Consider the following 25,734-nt stretch of genomic DNA (forward strand, 5'->3'; position numbering starts at 1 on the left):
CTAAACGCATCAATAATAAATATGTTAAGTTGAAAAAAATGAAAGATTTGAATTATTAAACAAATTGATATTTTTTACCACATAAAGACAAAGAAGCACCAAAATTTGGCAGCCTACCGTTGAGTACCGATACCGATTGCCAGGTACCAGGCATCCGTATCGTATCATTTCAAATGTGAAAAGTACCCATCATCAACTGTCCACCCCAACCAACCCCCACACCTCAGCGACACCTCTTTCAGTCACTGAAAAAGTTGTAAATAAGATCTTCAAGAGACACAACCCCCGCAAAGCACCAGGACCAGACTCTGTCCCTCCCTCTACACTGAGCCGATCATCTGTCTCCGGTCTTTACAGACATTTCCAACAGCTCACTGATGACAGCCTGCTTCAAGTCATCCACCATAATAATGTCCACCACAAAGAAAAAAAGTCAGACGTCACGTTTTTTGTCATAGTCTGTTTTGGAACTTTATTCTCCTTTAGGGAAGAAACAGTCTGTTCAGATGAGAAAGGTGTAACTGTGCGTACAGTATGCAAGAGTGTAGCATCAGAGGGCGGGTGATGAAAGTAGTATTATCAGGAGCATCAGTAATAACATTAACAAGAGTATTGAGAATGAGTTATTTTTCATAAAAAGACACAATGAAATACAAGGAGGAGTATACATGAAGACTATGAGCCAGTAGATCAGGCTGCTCGAACATTTTCAATGGGTAGAGATAGCTTATGCACAAAAACTTGGCTGCGGTGTCCCAGGTCACCCCACGTCACAGAGACAGGTAAATTCTGCACGGCCTAAAGAGGATGGATCCACATTTACCTATCAATAAATTTATACCACTTCAGTCCGAAGTTTTTCATATTCAAGATGTTATTTTTATAACTTGATGTTTGATACACCCTCAAATAAACACAAGCCGCAGTAAACAGGCAAAGAACTCAGGATTCTCTCTTCCCCCTTTTGTTAATTCACAAATTAAACAAACCATTTTAGGTTATACTTAAAAATAAGGTTAATTTGGCCAAATAAGTTCAGAATCAGAATAAATATCAGAGTGCAACAATCCTCACACGTCACTGAGAGCGAAAGCTAACGTCCATGAGCACTGAAGGTGACCTGAGACACGGCCGACGCTTTGTTACACGTTAAATTGAGTTCCTTTAAGTTTCCATATATGCTTTACATGAGACACACTTCCCTTTTAAGGATGAAAAAGTATTTTCTATCTATTTTATGTACAGCATACTGCAATACAATAATGCCTCAGATTGATAATAATGTGGATAACATTTGCAATACAGTAATAATGAAAGTAGTAATAATATGTATGAAAAGTCTTTTTAAAAAAAGATTGATAACAGTACCTGTCAGCCATTTTTCATCACACAATCATTGTTCCTCCAACAGCCGCCCTGAAGACGATGAGCTGGGCTGTCTGTTCTGGTTGGAGGAGGGTAAACTGTCTTTCTTTGAGTTTAACACAAAAAGATGTGGGAGAAAAAAACACTCTGTCCGGACTTTTTTTTTTTTTTTTTCCTGTTCCCTTCACATTCATGCGTTCACTTTGCTCACTCTGAGTTTGTTCACACGTTCCTCTCTTGGTAGAAAAATACATACATATGATATATAAAAAAAAAAGTACAATGAAGACAAACATAGGCGTGAAGTACAAGCTTCATCAAGTGCTTTCTTTAGGACCCCCTCCCGCCCCAACAGCCCCCGTTTTTTTAACTCCTGTTTCCATCTCGTGCAGCTGCAGATCGCTCACGTTTAGTGCATTCTTTCAAACCTTTGGGCTCCATGAAGATCAGCTCCTCAGCTCCTCGCTGTCGGACATCATGATCTGTGCGATGCACACTTTGAGATCCATTCGTCTCTTTCTGCTGAGCTGCTCCTTTCGTTGTCTCTTCTCCATCTGTCATAAAATCTGTCCAGGTGTATCTGCTCAGTCATTCGTCGTGCTTTCAAACAATGCGTCTGCCCGATGCCGTCACACAACTCCTCAGTCTCTACCACTGATTCCTCCTCGTGTCTCTCCTTGTTTTGGCTTGAACTAAAGAGTGAAGGATGTTCAGATTAATGTGATCTGAATATGTTAAAATTACACTCTTCTCTGGGTCATATACGTGCTGAGAACAGTGTAATTTTTTCACTGTACAGATATTTTACATCTTCATCCTCCATTGATGCCCATTACAGACAAAGCCGACGGGCTTTAAAGAGAGGAACTGCTGGTTAGGATACAGACTTTCTTTCTACAAAAGCTAAAACTGATCTCAGATTTGTTTTTCAAAGTTTTGGCTTCATGCTGAAGAATTAACCAATCACGTCAGAGATCTAGACCAGGAATTTGCTGAGAGATACTTGGCACTGGTGGGCTCAGGGATCAAGAAGTACGCTGTAAAATATCTGTCTTGAAACAAGTAATTTGAAGCTGCACTCAGCGTTAAAGTGAAAAACTGACATGACTTGTTTCTTTCCCCTTCGGACCCTTTCAAAATAAAGTCACTCCGAGTCAGAGGGATGAGAATGAGAAGGTTTGAGTAACTTTTCTTGACGTCAGGTGACTTTTCACGCTGAGTGCAGTCGATTACTTGTTGGCGTGGAGCTTTTTTACACTTCAGACGTGGTTAGTATTCCCTCACACCGAGCAGGAAAACGCAGCCTATGAGTTCATGTGCTCCACCTGTATGGCTGATGTGGAAACAGTGAGGCAGAGGTCTTTGTGGGTCACTGGCAGCTCCCCCACAGTGACTGGTTTGTACTGGATCTCGCTGGCAGCCACTGTCTTGTACTGGTGGAGGTCAAACGGACACTGAACCACAGCTTCTGTGGGCTGCTGGGGGGGCTGGTAGCTGCCTGGGGGTCCGGCGTTGGGGTTCTGGGCGGTGCTGTTAGGGTTGTTCTGGTTTTGGAGCTGACCCGCTCTGCTCACACCGCCTCCTCTGCCTCGACCGCGACCTCGGCCTCTGCCTCCCCCGCCCGGCGTGAGGCCCTGCGCCTGCTGAGCGGCGACTGTTGCTGCCACGGTGAGCGGGTCGGGGTTGTGCTTCCTCATGTGTTTCATTAGATACGTCTCCTGGAATCAGAGAAGAAGAAGAAGGAATAAATCTGATCTAACTGAGGAAGAGGAGTGACAGATTTTCTTTGATTGGAAAGTTAAAAGACGTACCGAGGTGTAGGATCGGTTACAGAGGCCACAGGAGAACAGCTTGGCATGTTTGACGGTGTGTGTGGACAGGTGCACCTCCAGGCTGGCAGCGTCCGTGTAACCACGGTTACAGTTGTGGCACTTGTACGGCTTGTCTTTGTTGTGCTGCCGACGGTGAGACTGTGGAGAGAAGGTTCAGAGAAACATTGTTTCATCCATTCAATAACTAGAGATGTTTAACATGAAATCTGATCATGACGGTGCAATCTGAACTCACCTGCAGGTTGGACAGCTGAGTGAAAGCTTTTTCACAGCCGGGGTGGTTACACTTGTACGGTCTGTCGCCTGTGTGGATCCTGAAAAACACATCAGAGGATGAAGATGTGTTCAAAGACTTTCTTATTTCTATCTTTATGACAGAATGATGTGATGTTTTGTCTCCTTGTCAGCTCAGCTCAGGTTTGTTGCAATCCTGCATCAAAATATCAAAATCCTAAAGCCTGACCTGCTTCATCATCTACATGTGATGTGTTGTAGAAGACTGGAAACAATCCAGACGTAAACCCCTGAGAAAATGTTTCCTGTGCCAATAAAATAATGCAATGCAGCTTGCTGGCCCTCTACTGGCCAAGGGAAGAAATGCAGGACTGAGACCCTGCTATGCCCACTTCAACAAACAAAAAGGTAAGTCCACAACTTGTACATCTGGATATCTGACAGTAATATATACAAATACATATAAATATAGAAGTTTACAAATAGTAAAACTATAAAAATTTGATAGATTACAAATCATTTAAAGCCTGTTTATCATAAAATACCACAAAGATAAAGGATAAAATGTTCAAACTGGAAGAAATTATAGTTTTATGAAAAATTTAAGCTTGTTTTATAATTTGAGGCCAGCATGTTTCCAAACAGCTGAAACAAAAAGGCATATTTTACCATCATAAACATTACAAAGGAGAACATTTTCTGGAGTGTGGAAAGTAAAAAAAAGTGTCTTATTCTTGTCTGTTAAAGGATTTCAGCTACTAAAAGAAAATTCTGATTAATTCTGTTGCATTTGTGGTTTCACAAAGCGTCATATTTTTCTATTTTTGACAAGTCAAGGCTGCAGGCAGGCCAGTTTAACACCTGGACTCTTCTACTACAGAGCCATGCTGTTGTAATACATAGTGTTAAGGTACCTAAATGCCTTCTTGTGACTGTGAGGGAGTGGAAAAGTAGGTAACTTTCCATGCTGGACATGAACACAGCGTTGCAAGATTATATTCTGAAGAATAAATATGTTAAAATAAACACTTTTATACTTTATTATTAAACAAATTGATATTTTTTACCACATAAACACAAAAAAGTACTGAAAATTGGTACCGTTGAGTACTAGTACCATTTGCCAGATACCAGATGGCAGTTTATGTTGCTGAAAAATTAACAGGGCTATCCTAGTTGGGCAAGTTGGTAAGTGTAGGAGAAAAAAAAATGTTGTATCGTAGTATCAGGATATTTTGTTTAACAATTTTAGTTACGATCATTTTAGTCTTAGCTTATAAGCTAAGTTGAAAAAAACTTGAGATGTCAGATCCCCTGAATAAATCCTACAAACTGACTCACATGTGATGTTCATTTTTTGGAAAACATGGCTCCAGAAATAGTCTGTGGACATCGTCATCCTCATTCAACATTTTCACTTGGTCTGGTGTTCAAAAAGTGAACTAAAAATCACAAAAAGAATCGCAATTTAAATTAAATTGGAACCCAAAACATCCTAAAATAATCAAATCGGAGGAAAAGCTAATTGTACTAGCCCTACAAGCTAGCAGAGAATAAGCATCCAGGATCTCCAAAAAGAATGCTAACAGTAATTCATCAGGCAACAGGACAGCCCAAAAGTCGCCATTATAACAGGATCATGTTTATTTATGGTTTACTTTTTGTATAGAGGAGTTTTATCCTTATTTGTGGATGCAGCCAACGACTGTGTTCACAAACTGTTTTTTGGAGCTGATTCTGAGCATGTGCAGTGATATTTAAACTATCACATTTAAATTATTTGCAAACCATCAAATTCTGTTTTTATCAACATTTTACGTCTCATCTCGTATGGATTTGGGGTTGTTGAAAAAACAGTTTATTGTCACCACTTCCTGCCAACCAAGCATGCCTGTGACTCAAACGATCTTACTGCCAGAACTCACCGCACACCTGCTCCCATTCATGCACACAGACCCCGCCATCAAACCCCCCCAGCCCGTCCCAGCCCAGCCCAGCCCAGCCCAGCCCGGCCCAGTACCGTGTGTGCTGCTGGAGGTGACTGAGCTGCCTGAATGTTTTCTGGCAGAAGGAGCAGGAGTAGGGCTTGGCCCCGGTGTGGATGCGGATGTGCTGGGACAGGTAGCTGGAGTTGGCAAACGACTTGGAGCAGTGGGGACACTTGTGGGGCTTGGCCTCAGTGTGGTTTCTAACACGGCACACGGGATCAGAGGGGTGAGGAGGTGGAGAGGGAGAGAAACAGAGAGAGAAACAGCGAGAGGATTTTAAGCTACAGCATGACCACACTTCAAGACGAACTGAAGACCAAATCATGCGTCAGAGTTACCCAGATCTACAACCAATGGCGTGGATCGTGGATCGTTTGTGTGCTCTTTGTGCTGCGTCTGAGTTGTGAAAACACAGAACAAAAACATACAGCAAGCACAGTCACGCTTTTCTCTCTCCCGCTCTCTGTCTTTCTCTCTCTCACTCTCTCCCAGTCTCTCCCTCTGGACCGAGTCTGTCCGGCTCTGCTGCAGCCAAACCCTAACGTCAATTTAAGACCAGGGGCCAGCAGAGCGAGTCTTCCTGTTTAACATGAACGCCCTGAAGCAAGCAGAGAAACCCCGGTGCATGAGAACACAGATAAGGTGAACGATGGAGTTCAACACAAAACTCACGATGGCGTGAAAAGGGGAAAGGTGCTTCCATCGTTCAGGTACAGAGGGACACAAAACTACACTGCCTGGCCCAAAAAGAAGTCACACACCCTTATATTTCGTTGGACCACCTTTACCTTAGAGTACAGCAGCTTCTGCAGTGTCACAAGATTTATTTCCATCCAGTGTTGCATTAATCTTTCTCCAAGATCTTACGTTGATGATGGTAGAGTCTGACTGTGAGGCTAACTGGAAAAAAAAAGGCCTCAATCTGCTGGAGAGCATAAAGATTGGAGTCTGGAGTAATAGAAGTAGGGATGTCCTGATCAGCAGTTTTTACCTCCAATCCCGATCCCGATCATTTAATATTGAGTATCCCCCAATCCAATTGTTGGGTTTGGAGATAAACTTTGCTGAAGAAGTGAGAAAATAAAGCAGCACCGTTTTTTGTTTTGTGTATTGAAAATACTAAACAGTAAAAGATAACAGTTAAAGCTTTTTAAGTCCATTTAACTTAGTCCAGCCAGTTTTGAAGCCAGTCGGCGGGATCAAATAAATAAAATACCACTTATTTTTAATTGACTGTTATTTACAAGCCATTTGTCCAATCCAAAACCTGAAAACTCTGGGGTAATCGTCAGATTCTGAAGTTTCCAGGGGTACATGAATGCATCACATGCGAAGCTTGAAACATGTCTTAACATGACGCAAAAGACGAGAGAATTTCATTAACATCGCTTTTAATTTTGTGTCTTCTCAGAATATTTGCAGGAAATGACCGGTTTGCTCACTAAATTCTGTCTCGGTTTTACTGATACATCTGCGGTTGGCAGCAATTTTGGCTTTATGACAGCTAACGTGAATGATCGGTTGAGAGGATCCGCTAGCATTCCCGATCACCGATGCTTTAAAAAATGCCAAAATCGGCCTAATCCAATAATCCGATACCAACGATAGGGATTGGGACATCCCTAAATGGAAGAAGGTTATGTGGTCTGATGCATCCAGATCGACCCTGTTCCAGACATATGGCCCTTTTCCACTAGCACGCCTTGGCCCCACTCTACTCGGCCCTACTCGATTTGTTTCCACTGGCCTGTTACCTCCTAAAACAAGCTAGTTTTAGTACCTACTCCGCTCTGGTTCCAAGCGAGCTGAGTCGATACTAAAAGATGATTGGCCAGACAATGTCGTCATCAATGAGTCATGAGCTCGTCGCCCAAAACAAGATGGGACATAAGAGGACGAGAGCCACCCAAAATTTTTAACAACTGCAAGAAAGGTGTTCCTCTTTCATTCCAGCTGTTTCATCGCGACCCCGCCCCCCGGTGGTCAAAGAACTGGGCTAGTGGAAAACCATCACAAAACAAGTAGGGTAGGGCCAAGGCGTACTAGTGGAAAAGGGCCAATAGACTGTAAAAAAAATGGACGTTATCTTGCTTGGCTCAAGTGAGGTCGCCATCAAAACTGCTCCCCCTGGTGGCTGGCTGCAGTATAGGTAAAAAAAATCTATGTCTCCAGTCATTCCAGATGGGCTGTGGTCAAACTTTAAAAAATTAATACCCCTTGTAGAAATGTTTCTCACGTCTGATTGTTGTGGTGATTTGGAGATATCATTTGGCTGCCTTGCATTCAAGTCCTCTTTTTTCTGAAAAGTTTTGTTTTCATTCGTTATAAGAGGTTAAAAACGAGGTTTTACGTCATGTTTAATCCTGATTGACAGCTGTCATTCTTGTGTATTTTTTGGGGGGATTGTAAAATATGTCGGGAGGTAGAGTCAAGAAGAGATTAGACTCTCCAAAGAAAAAAATACTAATCATTTTTGTCACCTGGCTCCACTCAGATTCAGGATTCATTGGGCTCAGATTTTAAAGGAGTGGTTCAGGGAGCCTGAGACATCATTTTCACACATGGATTGGCCCCCACAGAGTCCAGACTTTAACCCCATTGAGAATCTTTGGGATGTGCTGGAGAAAGCTTTGCGCAGTGGTTGGACTCTACTATCATCGATGAAGATCTTGGTGAAAAATTAATGCAACACTGGATGGAATTCCACAGCAAATTTGTGCTATAATCAAAGCTAAAGGTGGTCCAACAAAATATTAGAGTGTGTGACTTTTTTTCGGGCTGGTCCGTGTATTATGGACTTGTGCTGTATCCGCTTTGGGGATATGATAATGAGGGATCATCAAACATGCAGGAAACAGAAAGGTGGAAAAAAAGAAGGGGTATCGTTTGATGTCAGTACGTATTAACACAGTGTAAATGTAGTTTGTGTGATAGAAGTAACAGGAAGGTTTTTCTGCCGTCAACAATCCCCACATCTCATTGTCAGAATTTCTTTTTTATAAACAAAATCAGAGCTGCTCCGTCCAAAATGTAGATTTAAATGAAATAAATATTATTTTTGGTGTTTTGTTTTTTTTTATCTGAAAGCAGCTTTTATGACAGTGAAAAATCCAGAGGGTGGCTCAAACCAAACAGGGAGTTCTGGAGAGGCTGTGTGAACGTGAGGTGAAGCCAAAGACAACAGAAAAACTTGGATGCATGCAGGATCGTGCCAAGCTTGTGATGGAAACATGAGGAGAGGGTTAACGTCAGCTAAATGAAGCTAACAAACACTGTGGCATGCATTGAGATATTCTGTGAAACTTCTAAGTGAGGAAAGGAAGGGTAAAATTACAGATGTGTGTGCTTTTTTTTTATCATATTATTAGAAATTAGTAAGAATCCCAGGATTTTGTTTGGTTTGAATAAAAGTGTTGCACCTTCATCTCCAAATAAAAAGGAAAAACACACTCTCCTGAACTTTTCTCCCCCCTGTACCATATTAAAAGGCCACACACATGCTGACACCTGAAGAATGAGCTAGCCCCCCTCACTCACACTCACACACCACACCCACAGGATACCACAGAGCTCTCTGTGCTGTACCGTGTGTGCTGCTGGAGGTGGCTGAGCTGCCTGAAGGTTTTCTGGCAGTAGGTGCAGGAGTAGGGCTTGGCCCCGCTGTGGATGCGGATGTGCTGGGACAGGTAGCTGGAGTTGGCAAACGACTTGGAGCAGTGAGGGCACTTGTGGGGCTTGGCCTCAGTGTGGGACTTGGCATGGATCTGCATGTCAGACTTGCTGAAGAACGTCACCGCGCACATCCGACACCTTGGGAGATGATGAGTGAGAGGAAAGAAAACATCATGAAGAGCTACGCAGTGGAAATAAAAACTAAAACCTGAATCAAACATCTTTTGATCACCTGTAGGATTTGGGACCTTCTTTGCTGGGATGATCGTCCTCATCGTTGGAGAGATCATACGGATCAGCAGAGTGATGCTGTAACACAGAAACACATTTATTTAGTTGTTACTGAAAAGGTTTACGTGCTGAAAGCTGATACTGAATAATTTAAGAAATACATGCACTCCTCACTTGTCCACCGCCTGCAAGGTGTGCCAGTATTAACGCATCACTTCCTGGAGGAAGGACCCCTCCCACTCCCACTCCCGTCACTCTTCCCATCCCCTGTTTGCTCTTCCTGCCCCGCTTTGATGGTGTTGGCATGACAACTGCAGGTGGGATAGAAATGTCCTCCTTCTTTTCTGAAAACAGGAGATCAAGAATGACAAGAATGAGAAGTTTGACATAAACACATACATGGTACTGGGATAATAAAGTGTTCTTGCTTGTGTTTGGATAAAACACACTTATCACTAAATAAATGGCTGGTGGAAAAAAACATAAATAAGTCTTATATAGTTCTAAAACCTGAATATTAGAAAAAAAAAGGGTGTATTTCCGCTTTAACCCACAGTTTATCTATCTGCATTTCTTAATTCTGCATGTAAAATTAGGGCTGGGATGATGCGCTTTTCCCTCGATTTGATTCTCCTACAATCTGATTGATATTGTGATCCTTCGATATTTCCAATTTCTGTGTTTGCTTTTTTAACACCATACCATGTGAAAAAGTTGAAGTATGATGATAATGTCTACAGACGATATCAAGAGCCGAATTTCCAACAAAATGCCCATATGAGCCAGCTTTTTAAGATTTATTCAGGGGATCTGACATCTCAACTTTTTCCAACCCAGCTTATAATCAAAGACTAAAATTAAGGACTTAAATTTGACCAAAAAAAGGATAACAAAAGATTTTTGGAAGAAAAACATGATTCAGAATCCTCAAAAAAAACCCAAAACAAAACAAAAAATACTCGGGTGCATTGTTTTTTTTCCTCCACCTCTAATTAAAATGTTGTGAAAGCATGAACGTTACACTCAGGCTTCCCTTTGACAAGGAAGATGTTCATATGCCAAACATAGAGAGGATCCTTTTTATAAATAGAAGTATACTTTATCATCCAAACGAAATAAAGTCAAACTTCTGCAACAACTTTGTTGTGACTGTGCAGCTCTGATAGTCAGTGATATTTGTGGTTTGATCCTTGGTTTATTTTAATCCAAATACATCTTAAAGAAATATACAGTGGGCAAAATAAGTATTGAACGTGTCAACTTTTTTCTCATTACATTTAATTCCAAAGCTGCAACTCAAACAAAATTTCTACCAGACATTGGTTTTAACTCAAATAATCCACACATGAAAAGAAATCACAATGTTCAGGTCCATAAATAATGATTATGTGGAATTAAGTACGATAACACAGGAAAAAAGTATTGAACACACCATGGAAAGGCTGTATACTTTGGCAAGGAAATGCACCATACCACCTGAAATCTGTCAGTAATTATTACTTGAACTTCCAATTAGTGCAAACCAACATCAGCTGGGCTAGAGCGAATTGATGGTCCTATAAAAAAGGTCGTTTTTTTTCACCAAGCTCATTGCAAGATTTCTGACCAGGGAGTCAGACAGATAGTCAGAAGAGTACTCAACGAGCCAAGGACCACCCTGAAAGTGCTCCAGAAAGTCTTGGAGGCAGCAGATACAATTGTTACAGAGAAAACAACAGGCAATGCACTCCACCACCATGGCCTCTATGGACACTCGGCCCGCAAGACTCCATTCCTCAAGAAAAGGCATGTTGAAGCTGGTTTAAAGTTTGCTAAACAGCATCTCAAGCCTGTAGAATACTGGGAGAATGTTGTCTGGTCAGATACTTTTTTCCTGTGTTATTGCTCTTAATTCCACAAAACCATTATCTATGGACCTGAACATTGTGATTTCTTTTCATATGTGAATTATTTGAGTTAATACCAATGTCTGGTAGAAATTTTGTTGGAATTGCATCTTTGAAAATAAATGTGATGAGAAAAAAGTTGACATGCTCAATACTTATTTTCCCAACTGTATATAAAATCAAACCAGCGATGAACTCTGAATCTTATAATCTGCAGTTGAAATACGTTTGAAGTTTTCTAACTGAGGTGACGGTGAGAGGTGCTTTACCTGTGTTTGAAGGGTGCAGTGCAGACACAATCATGGTGGTGGCAGTGGGGTGTCCGGTTACGAAAGACTGCGTGGAGGCAGTGGGCAGCAGTGTGCCTTGAGGGGTGGTGATCACTAACCCCGCTGTGGAAGGACAGGAAACTTTCATCTCAGGGTTTATTTTATCAAATCAAAACAAAAAAATGTTCAAAACTTCAGGCTAACTTCACCACTTCTGGTAGGTTTGGTTTAAACATGTCCACAAGTTACCTGCCAGGTTGAAATTTGTGGTCTTTACAAAATAAAAAATGAAGTGACATCTTGTGCAAAGAGGTTTTGTTAAATAACTTTTAGAGGAAAAGTTTTCTGTCCATCTTGGAGTCGCCAATAAAGAAAATCAAGAGGAGTCAGTGGTCCGCTCACCTGCAGTCATGATACCCGTGGATGGAACAGGCACAACGGTGATGTTCTGCGAGGTGTGCGACTGGTGCAGGTGTCCCCCAACTACACTCAGAGGTGTGGACCCGCCGCTGTTGCCACCACCTCCTCCAGCAGCGCTCCCACCTCCTTCCTGCTTTGGCACCACCCGCAGCCCGGCCCCTCCATCCACCGAGCCGGGGATGGCGAGCACGGCCGTGGGGTAGTGTGGGGAGGAGGTGGAAGATGCAGGGGAGTGAGAGAAGGAGGGCGCGCTGGCCTTCTCTGGACCCAGCTGATCCTTCGCCTTGTTGAGGAACATGGCGTTCTCGATCTAGACGGGGATGAGCGGAGGGAAGGGATGGTAGGGACAGAGGAAGGGTGAAGGAATTAAGGATGAAGGGTGGAATAATGGGAGATTTATGTGGACAGCAAGGCCGTGGGATTGACGGAGGGTTAGGTCCACGGAGGGAGAAAAAGAAAGCGATGGGAGAGAACAGAGAACGAAGGCATGGTGAGATGCAAGAAGTAAACAAAAAGAAGTAAGAAAGCGGGGTTGAAGAGATGAGAGAGGAGAGGGACAGGAGTGATCATGTGATCAGATGAACCCTTCTTATTTACAAACATTGTCAAAGTAACTTCAGTAAACATTTAAAGAGTCTTTAACATGTTCAGGGTGAAACTGTCATGACTAAAACAATACTTCTATGAAACCAAGAGTATTTCAAGACAATTCCAACAATAAGGTTGTCTCTACCTGTCCTTGTACAGTGGGGACGGGAGACCAAAAGTATGATGAGTTGAAATGGGAATCGTCCATTATTTCTGTAATTAAAAAGCAACACACTTAGAAAACACCCGTCCTCCTCCTCCTCACTGTGCTCGTCTGTCATGTGAAACGACACCATACATGGCTGCGTTTCAATCATCTTAGCTTGTTTCCTTTCCATGTATCCTCTCCTCCATCAGCTGAGCGTGTCGAGTTAGAGATCAGGGCAGAGTACTCAGACTGACGGGGATAATTTCGTCATGGCTGATGAAGCCAGTTTTCTGATTTGTGGGATGGCGTTTTTAAAAGATGTTTGTCATCAATTAAACTGAGTAAGGGAAGCACTTGTAGGGTTGTTTAATCACATTTGATGACATTTCCAGAGAAGAGGATCAGAAAGGAATCACTTAAAGATGTTCAATTCTTCAAAAGATGGAGATAAATCCTCAGGATGACAGAAGGGACAAGAGTTAGAGACTCTAACTCTTGTAGCACAGCTTACAAATAATCCCAACTAGCCACCCCCCACACTGAGCTGCTTCTTTAAAGGGGACATATCATGCTTGTTTCTCCTTTTCACTATGCCAGACTAGGATGCCTGTAAAGCATTTCTGCCCTCAGTACAAGTCATTTAGTTCCTTCATTGCCCCACAATAGCGTTCTCAATATCCTCATTTTAGGCCATTCTGAGGATCTCGTTGAAAAGCTCCGTTTGGAGAATGACCTCCAGTAACCTCGCAACGTCACAGCCCTTTGTGCTCTGATTGGTCAGTTCTATCAGAGGGGCGGAGGGGGTAGAGCCAGGGGGCGGTTTTTGCAGCATGGCAGTATTTACAAGATCGCCACATTGAATGGAGCAGACCAAGCGAGTTTGCTGTTTGCCAAAACTTCACCGTAAGGCATTGATAGCACTAATAAAATGGCAGAGTGTATGATACGTCCTTTTGTATTGGACCCCGAGTCAGACCCGGACGGTTCTGCAGCTCAGGAGGAAGAAAATCCACCTGGACACAGATCATCTCAGGACGCTTCAGTGTGGTGAGTCAAACCGGTACTGTAACATGTATAGTTTATACGTGGAAATATAGGCAGACTTCACCTATAAACTATTTCTATAACAGGGCTCCATCCTGCTCCTTCACTTTTCTCTGTCTGTTTTATCCATAATGCTGAAAGTGTAGTCTAAAGATCACCTCTACCGTCAGTTCCTCACTATGTTATTACCGCAGCATTATTGTGGTCCAGGTTCACAGTGCATGTCAGAACAAGCATGCAAATATCACAGTCTCACAAGTATTACGACGTCTGCTAAAACTACAGTGTTTTAACTGCTAATTCACAATGTAAAGCCGAGCTGCTCAGCAGAGCAGAGTCCCTGCATCCAGCACTCAGTCAGTCGGCTCTTGGTGGGTGTATCCCTCGGTGGCGGTTGTGTGACTAACTGACACCACAGAGGAGCTGCTTTATCAGATTACTCCAATAAAAAGAAAGGATCCTCATGTCGTCACGACGGTCGAAATCTCGCGGCCAACTGGCAATGACCTATTTTCAGAGGCATCAAATCTCGTTCTAGGATATCAGAAAAAATACAATATCTCATTTTTTGAAAATTCAGGGGGTGAAAGGTCTTGTTTTCAAATGTATTATATTATATGTAAGTATTTAATCAGGCGTCAGCATGATATGTCCCCTTTAAATCAAATGTTTCCAAATCACATCTTTCACCAGGGTGAAAGACAACTATTTTTCTCAAACCCTTCTGTTTCCTGATCCCCTCCCACAGACACATGGGCAGCATGTTCTCAGCTGCACAAAATAGGAAGTGTCAAACTTCCATTTTTCTATTTCTGCATTCATTTGCACTTTGTTTTCCACAAACCCTGTGACTTTTGTCTTACCACTTGTTGGAAAAAGCCACATTCTGCACACCATACATGAATGCATCCCTGATTTGATTGAAAAGCATTCACATCATAACATGTTAGCAAAAACTGAACAGCAGGTAGACATGCCTTCATCTGGGAAGCTCTTTGAAGAAGTGCAGGCTCATGAAAAATAGACTTAAACAAACAGAAATGAAGTACATAAAATAATGCAAGATGCATGTGCAGCCAACTTTACATCTGCATAGTTTTGTATCTTTTATCATTCTTATTTTCACATAGCTGCATTTTGCACCAGATGGGACTGCTCCACTTTTGCAGTGCGTGCAAAGTGACAATAAAAAAAATCAGACTCATAAATTTACAGCCATAAATTAAGAAAATATTGTATGAAAATAAACAATATTTTGGGACTAGTTATGGTTATCATTAAACTTTCAGATGAAGTCGGTTAGTGCTAAAGTTTGCTATCAGTTGCTTTGAAATACATTGGTGCCAATACCAAGGTGGAATTAAATGCTTTTTGGATTAATTTTGAGAGATTTTTTGGAAACACTTATAAATAAAAAATGAAGTATAGCTTATTTTTTTTTAATTTTTATATCACTTTAAATATCAGAAACTAAAATCTCACACAGATTTATCTCATACCATGAAGGCCTTGTGTGTAATTCAATGCATGTTTTAAGTTGTTTTTCATGAGCCCTCTTTCCACACTGATACACAATCCTTGAATGATTTAAATGACAAGTTTTAACAACGAGTAGATATTTTCTTACAAGCTGTTGCAGTCTGAGAACTTATGGGCTGTTAAAAGTGCAAAACAAAGTCAACGTTTCGGTGCCCCGAGAGCCATTTTTGACGAGAGGCACTCCAAAACTGTGGCACTGCTAACAGCAAGCTGAGAGCAGAAGTGATTGATGAAACCTTTAAAATGCTAATGTGGCAGATATCATTAAAAGCAAGAAGTCCTTGCGAAGCTCTGCACGTGTCACATCGCACCTTAACAGCTGTCAGTAGCTTATCGAGCTATCAGGGTTGTAAACAAACATGGCTAGCGTTAGGGGAGCCAGCTCACTAGCCTCCATTAATTCTCTCCTTTTGTTCGCTGGCTCGCTTTAGCTACAAGGAGGCCTCTATATTCATATGCTTAACTAGCATGTTGCTTAGTAAATACAAACAGCCTCGCTGCCTACGCCTCCATTCCTCACTCCCTGCTCATCTCGCCGTGAGAAAATAAAAAAAACAGAAAAAAAGTCTCGAATAAAAAAAAAAAAAAAAAAAAAAAAAAACCAAGACCGAGAAAAAAACGTCGACGCCGTTGCCTCTGCACGAGACGCAGCTTCATGCAGACTTCCGGCGGTTGGGACGACAGTTGCTCTCAGACACACTAAAAATATCAGATCATTAACGACCAACAACAACTACCGTGGTAATTACCGGTTAAATCGATTCCCCGTCAACCCCCCCGGAGCTTCCTTGGGTCGGGACAGTTGGGAAACTTTGTCCAAATCCGCCCCTCAAACCCCTCAGATGAGCCCTTTTTTCTTCGTTTTTTTTTCTTTTTTTCCCTCCAGCTCTCCTCAGTACAGTCAATTTAGATTCTTATAACCCAGGGTTTCCGGTTTACTCTTACAAAATAAAATCCCTTTTTTTTAATTGAAAAGGATTGATGCCGTTTCCGCCATGTTTAGAAAAAGAATACTTGAGAAATTTAACACAAAAATGAATAAAATAAAATAAAATAAATTAATATATTAATTGAAAAAAAAAACAACAAACAGGAGAAGCTACTCATATGAAGGAAACCGTTGAAATAATAATATGGTGAACTTTAAAAAAAGGACTTAAAAAAACGTTTAAAAAAAAAAATTAAAAATGTGTTAAGGACATTCACAACAACGAATACGAAACAAATGAAGGACCCCCCCTCCCCATCACCCCCCCCCGAAAAAAAGAATAAATAAATTAAATTAAATTAAATAAAAAAATACAATAAAATAAAATAAATAAATAAAAAACAAAAAAATAAATAAATAAATCAAAATTAAAAAACAAAAAACAAAAAACAAAAAGAAAAACAAAAAAAACCCCAACAAAAATAAATTAATTAATTCAAATCAGGAAAACTTTTGGTATATAATGAAAGGCTGCCAGGGAAACATTGCTTAATAATAATAATAATAATAATAATAATAATAATAATAATAATAATAATAATAATAATAAAAACAAATAACTGTGAAACAAAGTTTTTTCCCCTTACTTATTCTCTTTATATACCCTTTTGTTTTTTCCTTCCATCATTTGTTCATTTATTGCTGTGTATTGCACTTCATGGCCACTTTTGCCTACTCTACAAATTTAATACAAACATAAGAAAACTGTACCTTTACCAGAAAAAAAAGCATTTTTTTTTTGGTTTTTTTTTACACTTATTTCCCTATGTTTAAGTTGTTAGTAGAGGTAGTAGAGAAATGACTTGGGGGGGATTTTTTTTTCTTAATTTGAATCAAAACGTATCTAAAATTATCAACAGTTTTGCTCTTGTAGATGAAAAGTAACGAGAACTTTAAGCCGTCCTTAATCTTTAATTTAGCTCTTGTCGTTTTAATTTTTAAAGCTATAGGTCTTACTTCCTGTATTAGCTCGGTTATTTCCAGCTGACTTAACACAGCTGTCGAGGTCCGCACAGTGTCTTCCGGTGAGTTTGTTATCACCGTCAGTGTGTGAGGGTGAGTGCACCAGGTTTTCTGTAAATCCAACATTTTTTATTACTGAAGCACCAGTGTGAGGAAAGACTGTGATGGAGAAAGATGTTCCATAAATAAATAAATAAATAAATAAATAAATAAATAAAAAGATGGATGGACTTGGGTGCTCAGAGCAGTGAAGAAAACAATTTATTACAGAGCCTCAAACATACATGAGAAAGATGAAATTTGTGGAAAGTTTTACAGACAGACTTAAAATAGAAAAAGTTTGCACACTGAATATAACAGATTCCGCAAAAAAGATCACAGAGTAAAGGACATGCACTAATAATAACAAAACTGAACTAATACATAAGCAAGGCATGAGGTAAATCATACATCTGTAAAATACTGTTACACAAGAGGACAAATGGTTTTCCTTAAGCACTTTAATGACACATTTATAGTCTACAGCAGATCAACAAAGTGAAACCTTTTAATTTGGCAGAAATTCACCAGAAAACCACAGCAGGAGTCTTAATATCACACAAACCCTGACAATAGATACGTTTATAATGACACAGAGGATACTGTTAGTGAGGTTTGATAGAGGTGTTAATGGTGAAGCAAGCAATGCTGCTGTATCAAATATATACTGTATAATACATCTATATCTATACGTAGTGCACCTTCATAGTATCATTACACATCATACTGTTAGTTACAGTAGGACAAAGATCACATTTCCGTCTCTATGGCTAACTGATCTCTACTTTGGTAATTCCACAGTCAGATAGAGCACAGCTAACTGCAAGATTAAACTGTAGTGTAAGTGCATGCACAATTACATCAATAATCCTTTTCAACGACAGTAAACTATTAGATAGTGTTTCAATACATGTGGCTTAACAGTGATTTGTGAGGAATAAACAGTGAGACTGACAAATAAATAAATAAATTAACACAAAATGATTATTCTTAATTTAAATTAGGCTCTCTAAAAGTGCAGTCATTGTCACATGTTATAGTTTTTGATGCCTCAAAATGTTAAGTGAGAAGTGAGAAATATGTTAGAATGCTCCAGTTATGGTAGGAGTGTGTTAGGTGAAGCATACAAAGCGGTTGAACTTTATTCACACATGCACAAATTTGAAAAAATTCCAGGGTGGCATGTGTGAACGCACACAGGTCAAATCTTCACTGGATATTTTCAAACCAGCCCCATCGGAACATGTTCATTGGACATCAAAATGAGTTGATGTGAAGACACAGAAAAAAATAAATCTGGAAGTTTTTCGGAGTGCATGTGTGAACGAGGCTTTAGACTTTTTTTTTTTTTTTTAGAAAGTTGGAAATACAAACTAGCTTTTCCACCACACCATCTTATGTTTCTGGATGATTTCTACTTCCTTTAATGGATCAGTTGGTACCTCAAACACAAGATCTATGACACCCTGAGGTACAAGCTGATACCATAAATAGTCGTTATGACCATTAGACATCTGGTTCATTGGAAAAAAATACAAAAAACAATGATGCATAACTAGGATGACGTATCTTCTTGCTACAATAGAAGGTCCTCCTTCGTTACAGCTGCTACATAACTGGCGTTAGTGGTAACACTTTACATAAGCTTAGAATGTCAATGTATCAATGGTTTATGAAAATATCATAATTCCTTTGCTCCTGACAGAGAGGTGAACTGCAGAATGACTTAAATTCCCTGATTCATCCACATTTTATCACAACAAAAACTGTGACCGATGTAGCGCCCTGATAACAGTTCAAATACAACATTTGGATACTACATGTGTGTGAAAACACAAGTGTTAAGCTGATCTATGAAACATGGATCAAATTAAATTAAAATGTATGTTAAATAATTTTTTTGATTGGTGAATATCCACAACATGGGTCAACATCTTTTCATAAATACGCAAAGCATGTCATGGGCTCCTGCTCAGGGATTTAGGATTCAATATTATACATGAACGCTTAAAGCTACAGATAGATAATTAAAAAAAGAAATTATTGACAAGTGTTAGGAATACAAAATACAGGTTTGCAGATTGTAGTTATATCATGATTACATCACCCGTCTTTAAAAACTTAAGACTTTACCTCTGCAAAGAAAACATCAGGTGAACTTAAACCACAGGAGGAGGGATTGATTGGATAATCTAGATTACAGAAGTGTTTGAGTAATGTAGGTTTGAATCTATGTTTGTTTTAAACTCTCATGTTAAGATGCACTTACGGTTTGGCAGCAAGGCAGTGCACAGGCAGTTATGAGGAGACATTAAATGTAAACAGACAATGGAAAGAATCGGATAAATACCTTCTCACTAGATTCACACGTGAACACACAACTAGACATGAAAGAGGAAGGAAGGAAGGGACAGACTTTGAGGTATAAAGTCTACTGTTACAGCTGTTGTTTTTTTAATTTGTCAGAGAAAAATCAAATTCCAGTTTTGTTAATTTAAGAGCTGTAACAGTAGCCAGAGAACTCCACAAAGCTGAGTGACAGTGACCAAACTAATACAGAAAGAGGAAAGTTTCGCCACTTTCACAACACAAAGACATCACAGCAAGATGACGACAAAGCCACAAGAGGGAGGCAGGTTTACACACGATGTCAGACAGAAGAGACAGGAGGAAAGAGGCTGTCAGTGTTCACAGACTCATGTGTGAGTCCAGGCAGATGATAAGACGTCCAGAGGCTGAGTCTGCTTGTTAGATCCTCTTCACTCTTTCAGAGAGTTCACCTGCAGGAGAAAGAGAAAGATGGAGAGAGATCTGTTCATCCTTCAGCTCTGGTGTACGTGGCGTAAAAGAAAAACTATATGAGAGTGTGTGAAAGTGTCACCTGGGAGATGCTGACTCCGGTCAGTTTCTCCACAGTCTCAGGCAGGCGGGTCATGATGTCCAGTACCTCACAGGACAGTTTGGCTGCTCCCACCTCCCCTCCTCCGCTGGACACCATGGTCACCTTGTTGGCTTCACACAGGGGCTTGCTGATCTCTTCTGCCATCTGGTGGGAGACAAGAGATTTCAATAAAAGTTTTCAAAATGTTTTTTCTTAAATAAACTGCTGTTGAAAAAAAAATTCACATAAACAAACTCATCTTGAAATACAGAAGTGTCAGTTTTTACACTTGGCGCTCTTGTGTCATGCATCATGAAAGAAACAAAACAAAGGAGGATTTGCAAATTATACAATTAAATAGCATCTTATCTCTCACCAAAGGCAGTTTCTCCAGCAGCATGTCCACCATAGCTCCATCCTTGTACTGCTGGAAGGCCTCCGCCTTCTTCGCCATCTGCTCGGCCTCAGCACGACCCCGGGCCTCCACCGCAAAAGCCTCAGCCTCGCCTTTCATCTGCATCACAGAGAAACTTTCACCACAAATGTCAAATACAAAAACGCTTGTGTTTCATTTAACTCTGAACATTTTTTCCAGCAGATTCACTGCCTCACCCTTATGGACTCGGCCTCGGCCTCTGCTTCCATTATCAGCTTCAGACTGGATGGAGGGAAGCAGAGAGAAGAGACAAGGTGAGAAAGGAGGAGGGGTATGCAGAGTCAGATTCAGCTCAGCCTGAAGTGACAGAAAACTCACCGCTGAGCCTCGGCCAGCTTCTCCAGACGATATCTCTCAGCGTCTGCCGGTTTCTTCACCTTGGCCTCCAGCTCCTTTTCTCTGCGGGTGATCTCCTGCTCCTGCAGCATGATCTGCTGCGTCCGCTCCACCACCTGGACCTGCATCCTCTCCTCCTCGATGCGCTGCTTCGTCTTTGCCACCTGGAAATGAGAGATGTAAAGTTTGGATCAGTCAGTCAAACTCATTCATCAAAACATTGAATACTAAAGTTTGATTCTCTTGTTTGGTCTTAAAACCAACTATGCCCTCGATAAAATGTTATTGTTTCCCTGTTTCCATTCTTGTCTGTCTGATGTGGGCCAGTCCTGTACAGGGCACTTACTGCACAGCCTCTTGACTCTAAAAATATCCAGCTCACATGTCCAGTAATGACATTACCCAGATGTTTTTTCTGTCTTGTGTACCTGCAGCTGGTAGGCCATCTCTGACTCAGCTTTCTTCGTGTTGACCTCGATGTCATAGGCCGCCTTCTTCAGCTCATAGTCCCTCTGAGCCTTCGCCATGTCAATCTCATTCTTGTACTGAGCTGAGACTTTCTCCTGCATGGCGTGGGCCTCCTGCAGAGGCAGAAAAACAAGGAGAGCAGAAATGATGGTCGCAGGAATCAAAACAAAAAGCTAATCAACCCTGCTGCTCATTTGTTTTGTTAGAAAGATAGTGTGTCACAGCTCACCCTGATCACAGCATCTCTCTTGTTCTTGGCCTCTCCGATGCGAGCGTCTTTCTGAACCTGAGCTGTCCGAGCCTTCCCCAGTGAGTGCAGATAATCCTGAGAGCAAAAAAAGAAATTAAAGTGTGCTTTCACTTTTTTTGCTTTAAGGAAGTAACTTTTGTTATCTTTGGCATCAGTTGCTGTCGATAAAGACTGTGATACCTGGTCGTCGTGGACATCTTTGAGAGTGTAGCTGACCACGCTGATGCCCATGTTTACCAGGTCTGATGAGGCCACCTTAAAAACCTGCTCAGAGAACTTCTTCCGGTCCTTGTAGATCTCCTGTGACAGAAATATACGAACTGATGTGTGGATTTTGTTCTGGAAACCCTTTCACTTTTGTCTTTACTCTCCAAAACAAGAACTCAAATGGTGAGGACATAAATCTTCTGAGCGTCACGGTGACAGCTGGGTAACATGCTCTCATTACTGAGTCTTTTAAACTTCACTTCATCCAACACCAAAACAAACAACCACTCAAGGCCTAACCTCCACAGTCAGGTGAGCAATGATGGCGCGCTGGTGTCCCTCCAGTGTCTCCAAGGCGATCTGAGCGATCTCAGCCTCTGACTTCCCCATGAACATCTGACAGGCCGCAGCCAGCATCTGTTTGTTCTGACCCTGGATCTTCATCTGCAGAGAGCAACCAGCAGAAACCAGCTCGTTACTCAGCTCGGGACATGCTTAAAATACACTAACAGGTCTTTTTCTGGTGATGAATTCTGAATAATCCACGGAAATCTGCTTGATTAAACGCAGTAAATACATCATTCAATTCACATTTAATAAGAGCAGATGTGCTATGTTTACTCATTTCCTCTGACTCTGTCTGGTCCAGTAAACACTCAGAGACCAGGACCATCCATTAAGAAGACATTACAGGCCATTAGTAGATCTACAAACAGCTACAGCTACATCATTTTTTCAATGTTTGGCTGAGTACTGATGCTTAATTTACCACTTATAATTAACAAAAAGTATTTAACAGTTAGTCTTTAACCTACATACTGACCTGGGCTATTCCAGTGACAGAGATGGGCACCCCGTGGCGGGTGTAGACCTTATCACTCTTCACATTCAGAGTCAGAGTGTTCAGAGAGATCCTGGATGGAGGCAAAGAAACACACGGAGGTAAAGGAAATGCTGATTATTGATTGGTTACCTGCTGCTCTAAGGATAAAAGTGTAATCGTTTCCGCTCAGGCTTTGTGCAAGTTTGAAATGCAGGACTTAAAAGGTGCAGGATCGAGGCGATAGCAATGCTCAGGAAAACAAAACATTAAGAGTAGCATGATGTGTGGGACTAATAACTATAGGAGGAGCTTTATTTACAAATGTGTCCTGGGCTGGCCTTAGATTTGACATGAGTGCAGAAACTCAAAGAGCTGCTAAAAGGTAGTTATTGACAGTTTATCAACATTATTTATTTTTGACTAAACCAAGTTTGCCTTGAGTTGTTTATCTTGTAAAATATCTGTCACCCAAACACTGAATATTTCCATTTTCTGACCTCTGTATCTGCTGAATGCAGGGAATCACAAACACTCGGCCTCCGGGGATCATCAGCGGAGGAGAGCGACAGAAACCTGAGAAAGATAAGAGCAAAGAGCCTTCAATCTATATATAACCTGAGTCAGGGGAAGAAAACATGGCTGCAAACTGTTTTTACATGATTGATTAAAAACTACTTAACAAGTTTAGTAGTGAATAGTGAATGAAAATTGCATGTAGAGAAAATATCAAGCCAAAAATAGTTCACTGCTTGGAAAGGTGGGTGTGTCTTGTCTATGTATGATGACGTTTCCATTAAGAAGGCCATTACCTGACACCACCATAGCCTCATTGGGACCACATGTGTAAAACATGTTTGCTGATCCTCCTCCAGACTGAAAACCAAAGAAAACAGCAGACTGGTGAATAAAGTATACAACCCTTAAAGATTGTGTCCAATGAATTCTCATAAAACCTGAAGAACATGGCTTTAAGAATCAATGGAACAACATGTGCTAATAACGTTCGCCTCTATATTATCAGAAAAATGTTGTATATGAACAGCAGTTTATATCAGAGGATCGAAGGGTGGTGGTGGTGGGTAGCTGAGTAGACCAGCAGGGTTAAATCTAATTTACGCAAATGTTGCGCAGTAAAATCCGCGCAAAAAGCTGAACAAAGGAGAAAACCCACTCAATAGAGGTACATTTAGAGATGAAATGTAGTTTTAAAACACTATTACCATGATAATTTGCGAAATGTTAACTCAATCAATTTGGCAGACACATTTGTGTTTACTATCGAGAATGGAAGGAGGCGACTGTAATTTCTCACTTACCGGTTTATATTTTTAATATGTTGTTTCGGTTGGTTAAGGTGAGAATGTTGGAAAAACAGGCGGTCTGTTGTGGTCAGAATAACGTATTTTTATCCCTGGTTACGACTATTCCCGTAAGGTGCCAGTTGATGCGGACTTAAACGCACAACAGTGACTGCAGCTCAGCGGCTTCTATTGAGCATGCCCATCAGTCGAACTGTGTACGGCCGCCATCTAGCGGCCTGGTGGAGAACTAACACAAACACAGACACTGGTCCAGTGCTGCACTTATTTGCTTCACAGGAGTTGACTTCATCTGTGATCACGAGGACTGATTCTTTTCCATTTTGAGATGATAAAATCGGTTTATCCGTTAAAAAACAACTCTGAATTTCACCGAGTTTTTTTTTTTTTTTTTTTTTATAATGGGTGTAAAAGATATTAGCTCATGTAAACAAAATATAAGTCTCCACACAATGTGATAAACTCATAGAAAATAACTTATTTTATAGTGAGCATTAAAATCATTCTTGGGGAAAGCAAGTCAAAACCCTATGTTTATCTATTATTTTATATTTGCACATTAAAAAAAACATTTTTTTTCATGGAATGCTATTGTTCCCCATATTGTCCCCCTCAAAGGATATGCTTAGTGTCTTTATTTTTTTTCAGACTTAAAACACAAAGGGTGTTTTAAGATCTGGAAAAAAAAATGATGCAAATGCAATTGTTATAATATAAAAAAGAATAAATAAAGTGGGTGTATGTATGTATGTACTGTTAAGACTTTTATAGTGTAAGATGTGTTGAATCTCTTACCATCAAGACATTTTTCTAAGATATTTTCCAAACAGAATTTTTTAAAAGAAAGAACTGGGATTAAATCCCAAATCTTCTTCCTCTAAATTGATAAAAAAAAAAGTTGTTGGTCCAAAAGAGTAAGTAATTCCTTACATTTTTTTTCCTATTCCCTAATTTCCTCTGCCTGTAAAGAAATAGGTATGGTTGCCTATTGTTGACATTAAAATAAAAATAAAAAAAGGAATATATTTTCTTGTTTTATAGCACAATTGTGCACAAAATGTGATACACTCATAAAAAATTAACTTTTTTATAGTGAGCATTATAAACATTCTTGGGAAATTAAGTAAAAAACCTGTGGATATCTGTTATATCATGTTTGCACAAAAAACAAAAACAAAAAAAAAACATTTTTTTTTTTTCCATGAATTGCTATTGTTTCCCATATTATCCCCCTTAAATGATGGGCTTTTAGTGTCTTTATAGTTTTTTTTTCCACACTTCAAATACTAAGAGTCTTTTAAGATCTGAAACATAACAAGGAATAAATAAAGTGTGTGTATATAATGCATGTCCTTTTAAGACTTTCATAGCGTAAAATGTGTTGAATCTCTTTACCATCAAGACATTTTTCTAAGATATTTTCCAAACCGATTTTTTTTTTAATTGAAAAAAAATTAGTTGTTGGTCCAAAAAAGTAATTCCTTATTTTTTTTCCTATTCCCTAATTTCCTGTGCCTGTAAAGAAATATGTATTGTTGCCTGTTGTTGACATTAAAAGAAAAAAAACCTAATACATTTTCTTGTTTTATAGCACCATAAAACGGAACATGCCTCTGCTGCTTTGTTTTATCGTGAAGCTCCAACGAGGCAGAGATGACACGCTCGGCACTCCCTCTCTTCTTCCGGTTTTTGCCTATGAGCCCAGGAAACAAAGGACTCTTTCCTTTCAGCCAATCAACGGCGGAGCTTCAGCTTGAACAGCCAATCGTGTGCGTCGACGGCGTGATGGGTGCGTTCCAGAACTTTTG

General features: G+C 40.4%; 2 protein-coding genes across 3 annotated transcripts; both read right to left on the reverse strand.

Annotated features, from left to right (window-relative positions):
- Window positions 1–457: 457 nt before the first annotated feature.
- znf384a (zinc finger protein 384 a) lies at window positions 458–16,113 on the reverse strand. Of its 2 annotated transcripts, XM_074687019.1 has the most exons (11): window positions 15,966–16,113; window positions 12,631–12,698; window positions 11,880–12,207; window positions 11,478–11,600; window positions 9,497–9,666; window positions 9,324–9,400; window positions 9,005–9,229; window positions 5,452–5,619; window positions 3,433–3,511; window positions 3,177–3,335; window positions 458–3,083 (listed from the first exon to the last, which is right to left on the reverse strand). In XM_074687019.1, exons 2-11 carry the CDS (start codon window positions 12,691–12,693, stop codon window positions 2,670–2,672), a joined length of 1,806 nt encoding a protein of 601 aa, XP_074543120.1. In that variant the 5' UTR covers window positions 12,694–12,698; window positions 15,966–16,113; the 3' UTR covers window positions 458–2,669. The 2 variants fall into 2 exon arrangements, with proteins under 2 accessions (XP_074543120.1, XP_074543121.1); XM_074687020.1 differs by lacking the exon at window positions 5,452–5,619.
- A 2,443-nt stretch (window positions 16,114–18,556) lies between these two features.
- flot1a (flotillin 1a) lies at window positions 18,557–24,145 on the reverse strand. The gene is made up of 13 exons (XM_074687445.1): window positions 23,924–24,145; window positions 23,417–23,480; window positions 23,105–23,180; window positions 22,608–22,698; window positions 22,085–22,228; window positions 21,758–21,877; window positions 21,557–21,652; window positions 21,288–21,440; window positions 20,842–21,023; window positions 20,700–20,745; window positions 20,464–20,601; window positions 20,088–20,252; window positions 18,557–19,986 (listed from the first exon to the last, which is right to left on the reverse strand). The coding sequence occupies exons 2-13, from the start codon at window positions 23,457–23,459 to the stop codon at window positions 19,966–19,968; spliced, it is 1,275 nt and encodes a 424-aa protein (XP_074543546.1). The 5' UTR covers window positions 23,460–23,480; window positions 23,924–24,145; the 3' UTR covers window positions 18,557–19,965.
- Window positions 24,146–25,734: the final 1,589 nt, after the last annotated feature.

This window comes from Halichoeres trimaculatus, unplaced genomic scaffold, assembly GCF_033239565.1.
Source record: "Halichoeres trimaculatus isolate MK-OKI-2021-1 unplaced genomic scaffold, fHalTri1.1 fHalTri1_scaffold_14, whole genome shotgun sequence".
Lineage (NCBI taxonomy): Eukaryota > Metazoa > Chordata > Actinopteri > Labriformes > Labridae > Halichoeres > Halichoeres trimaculatus.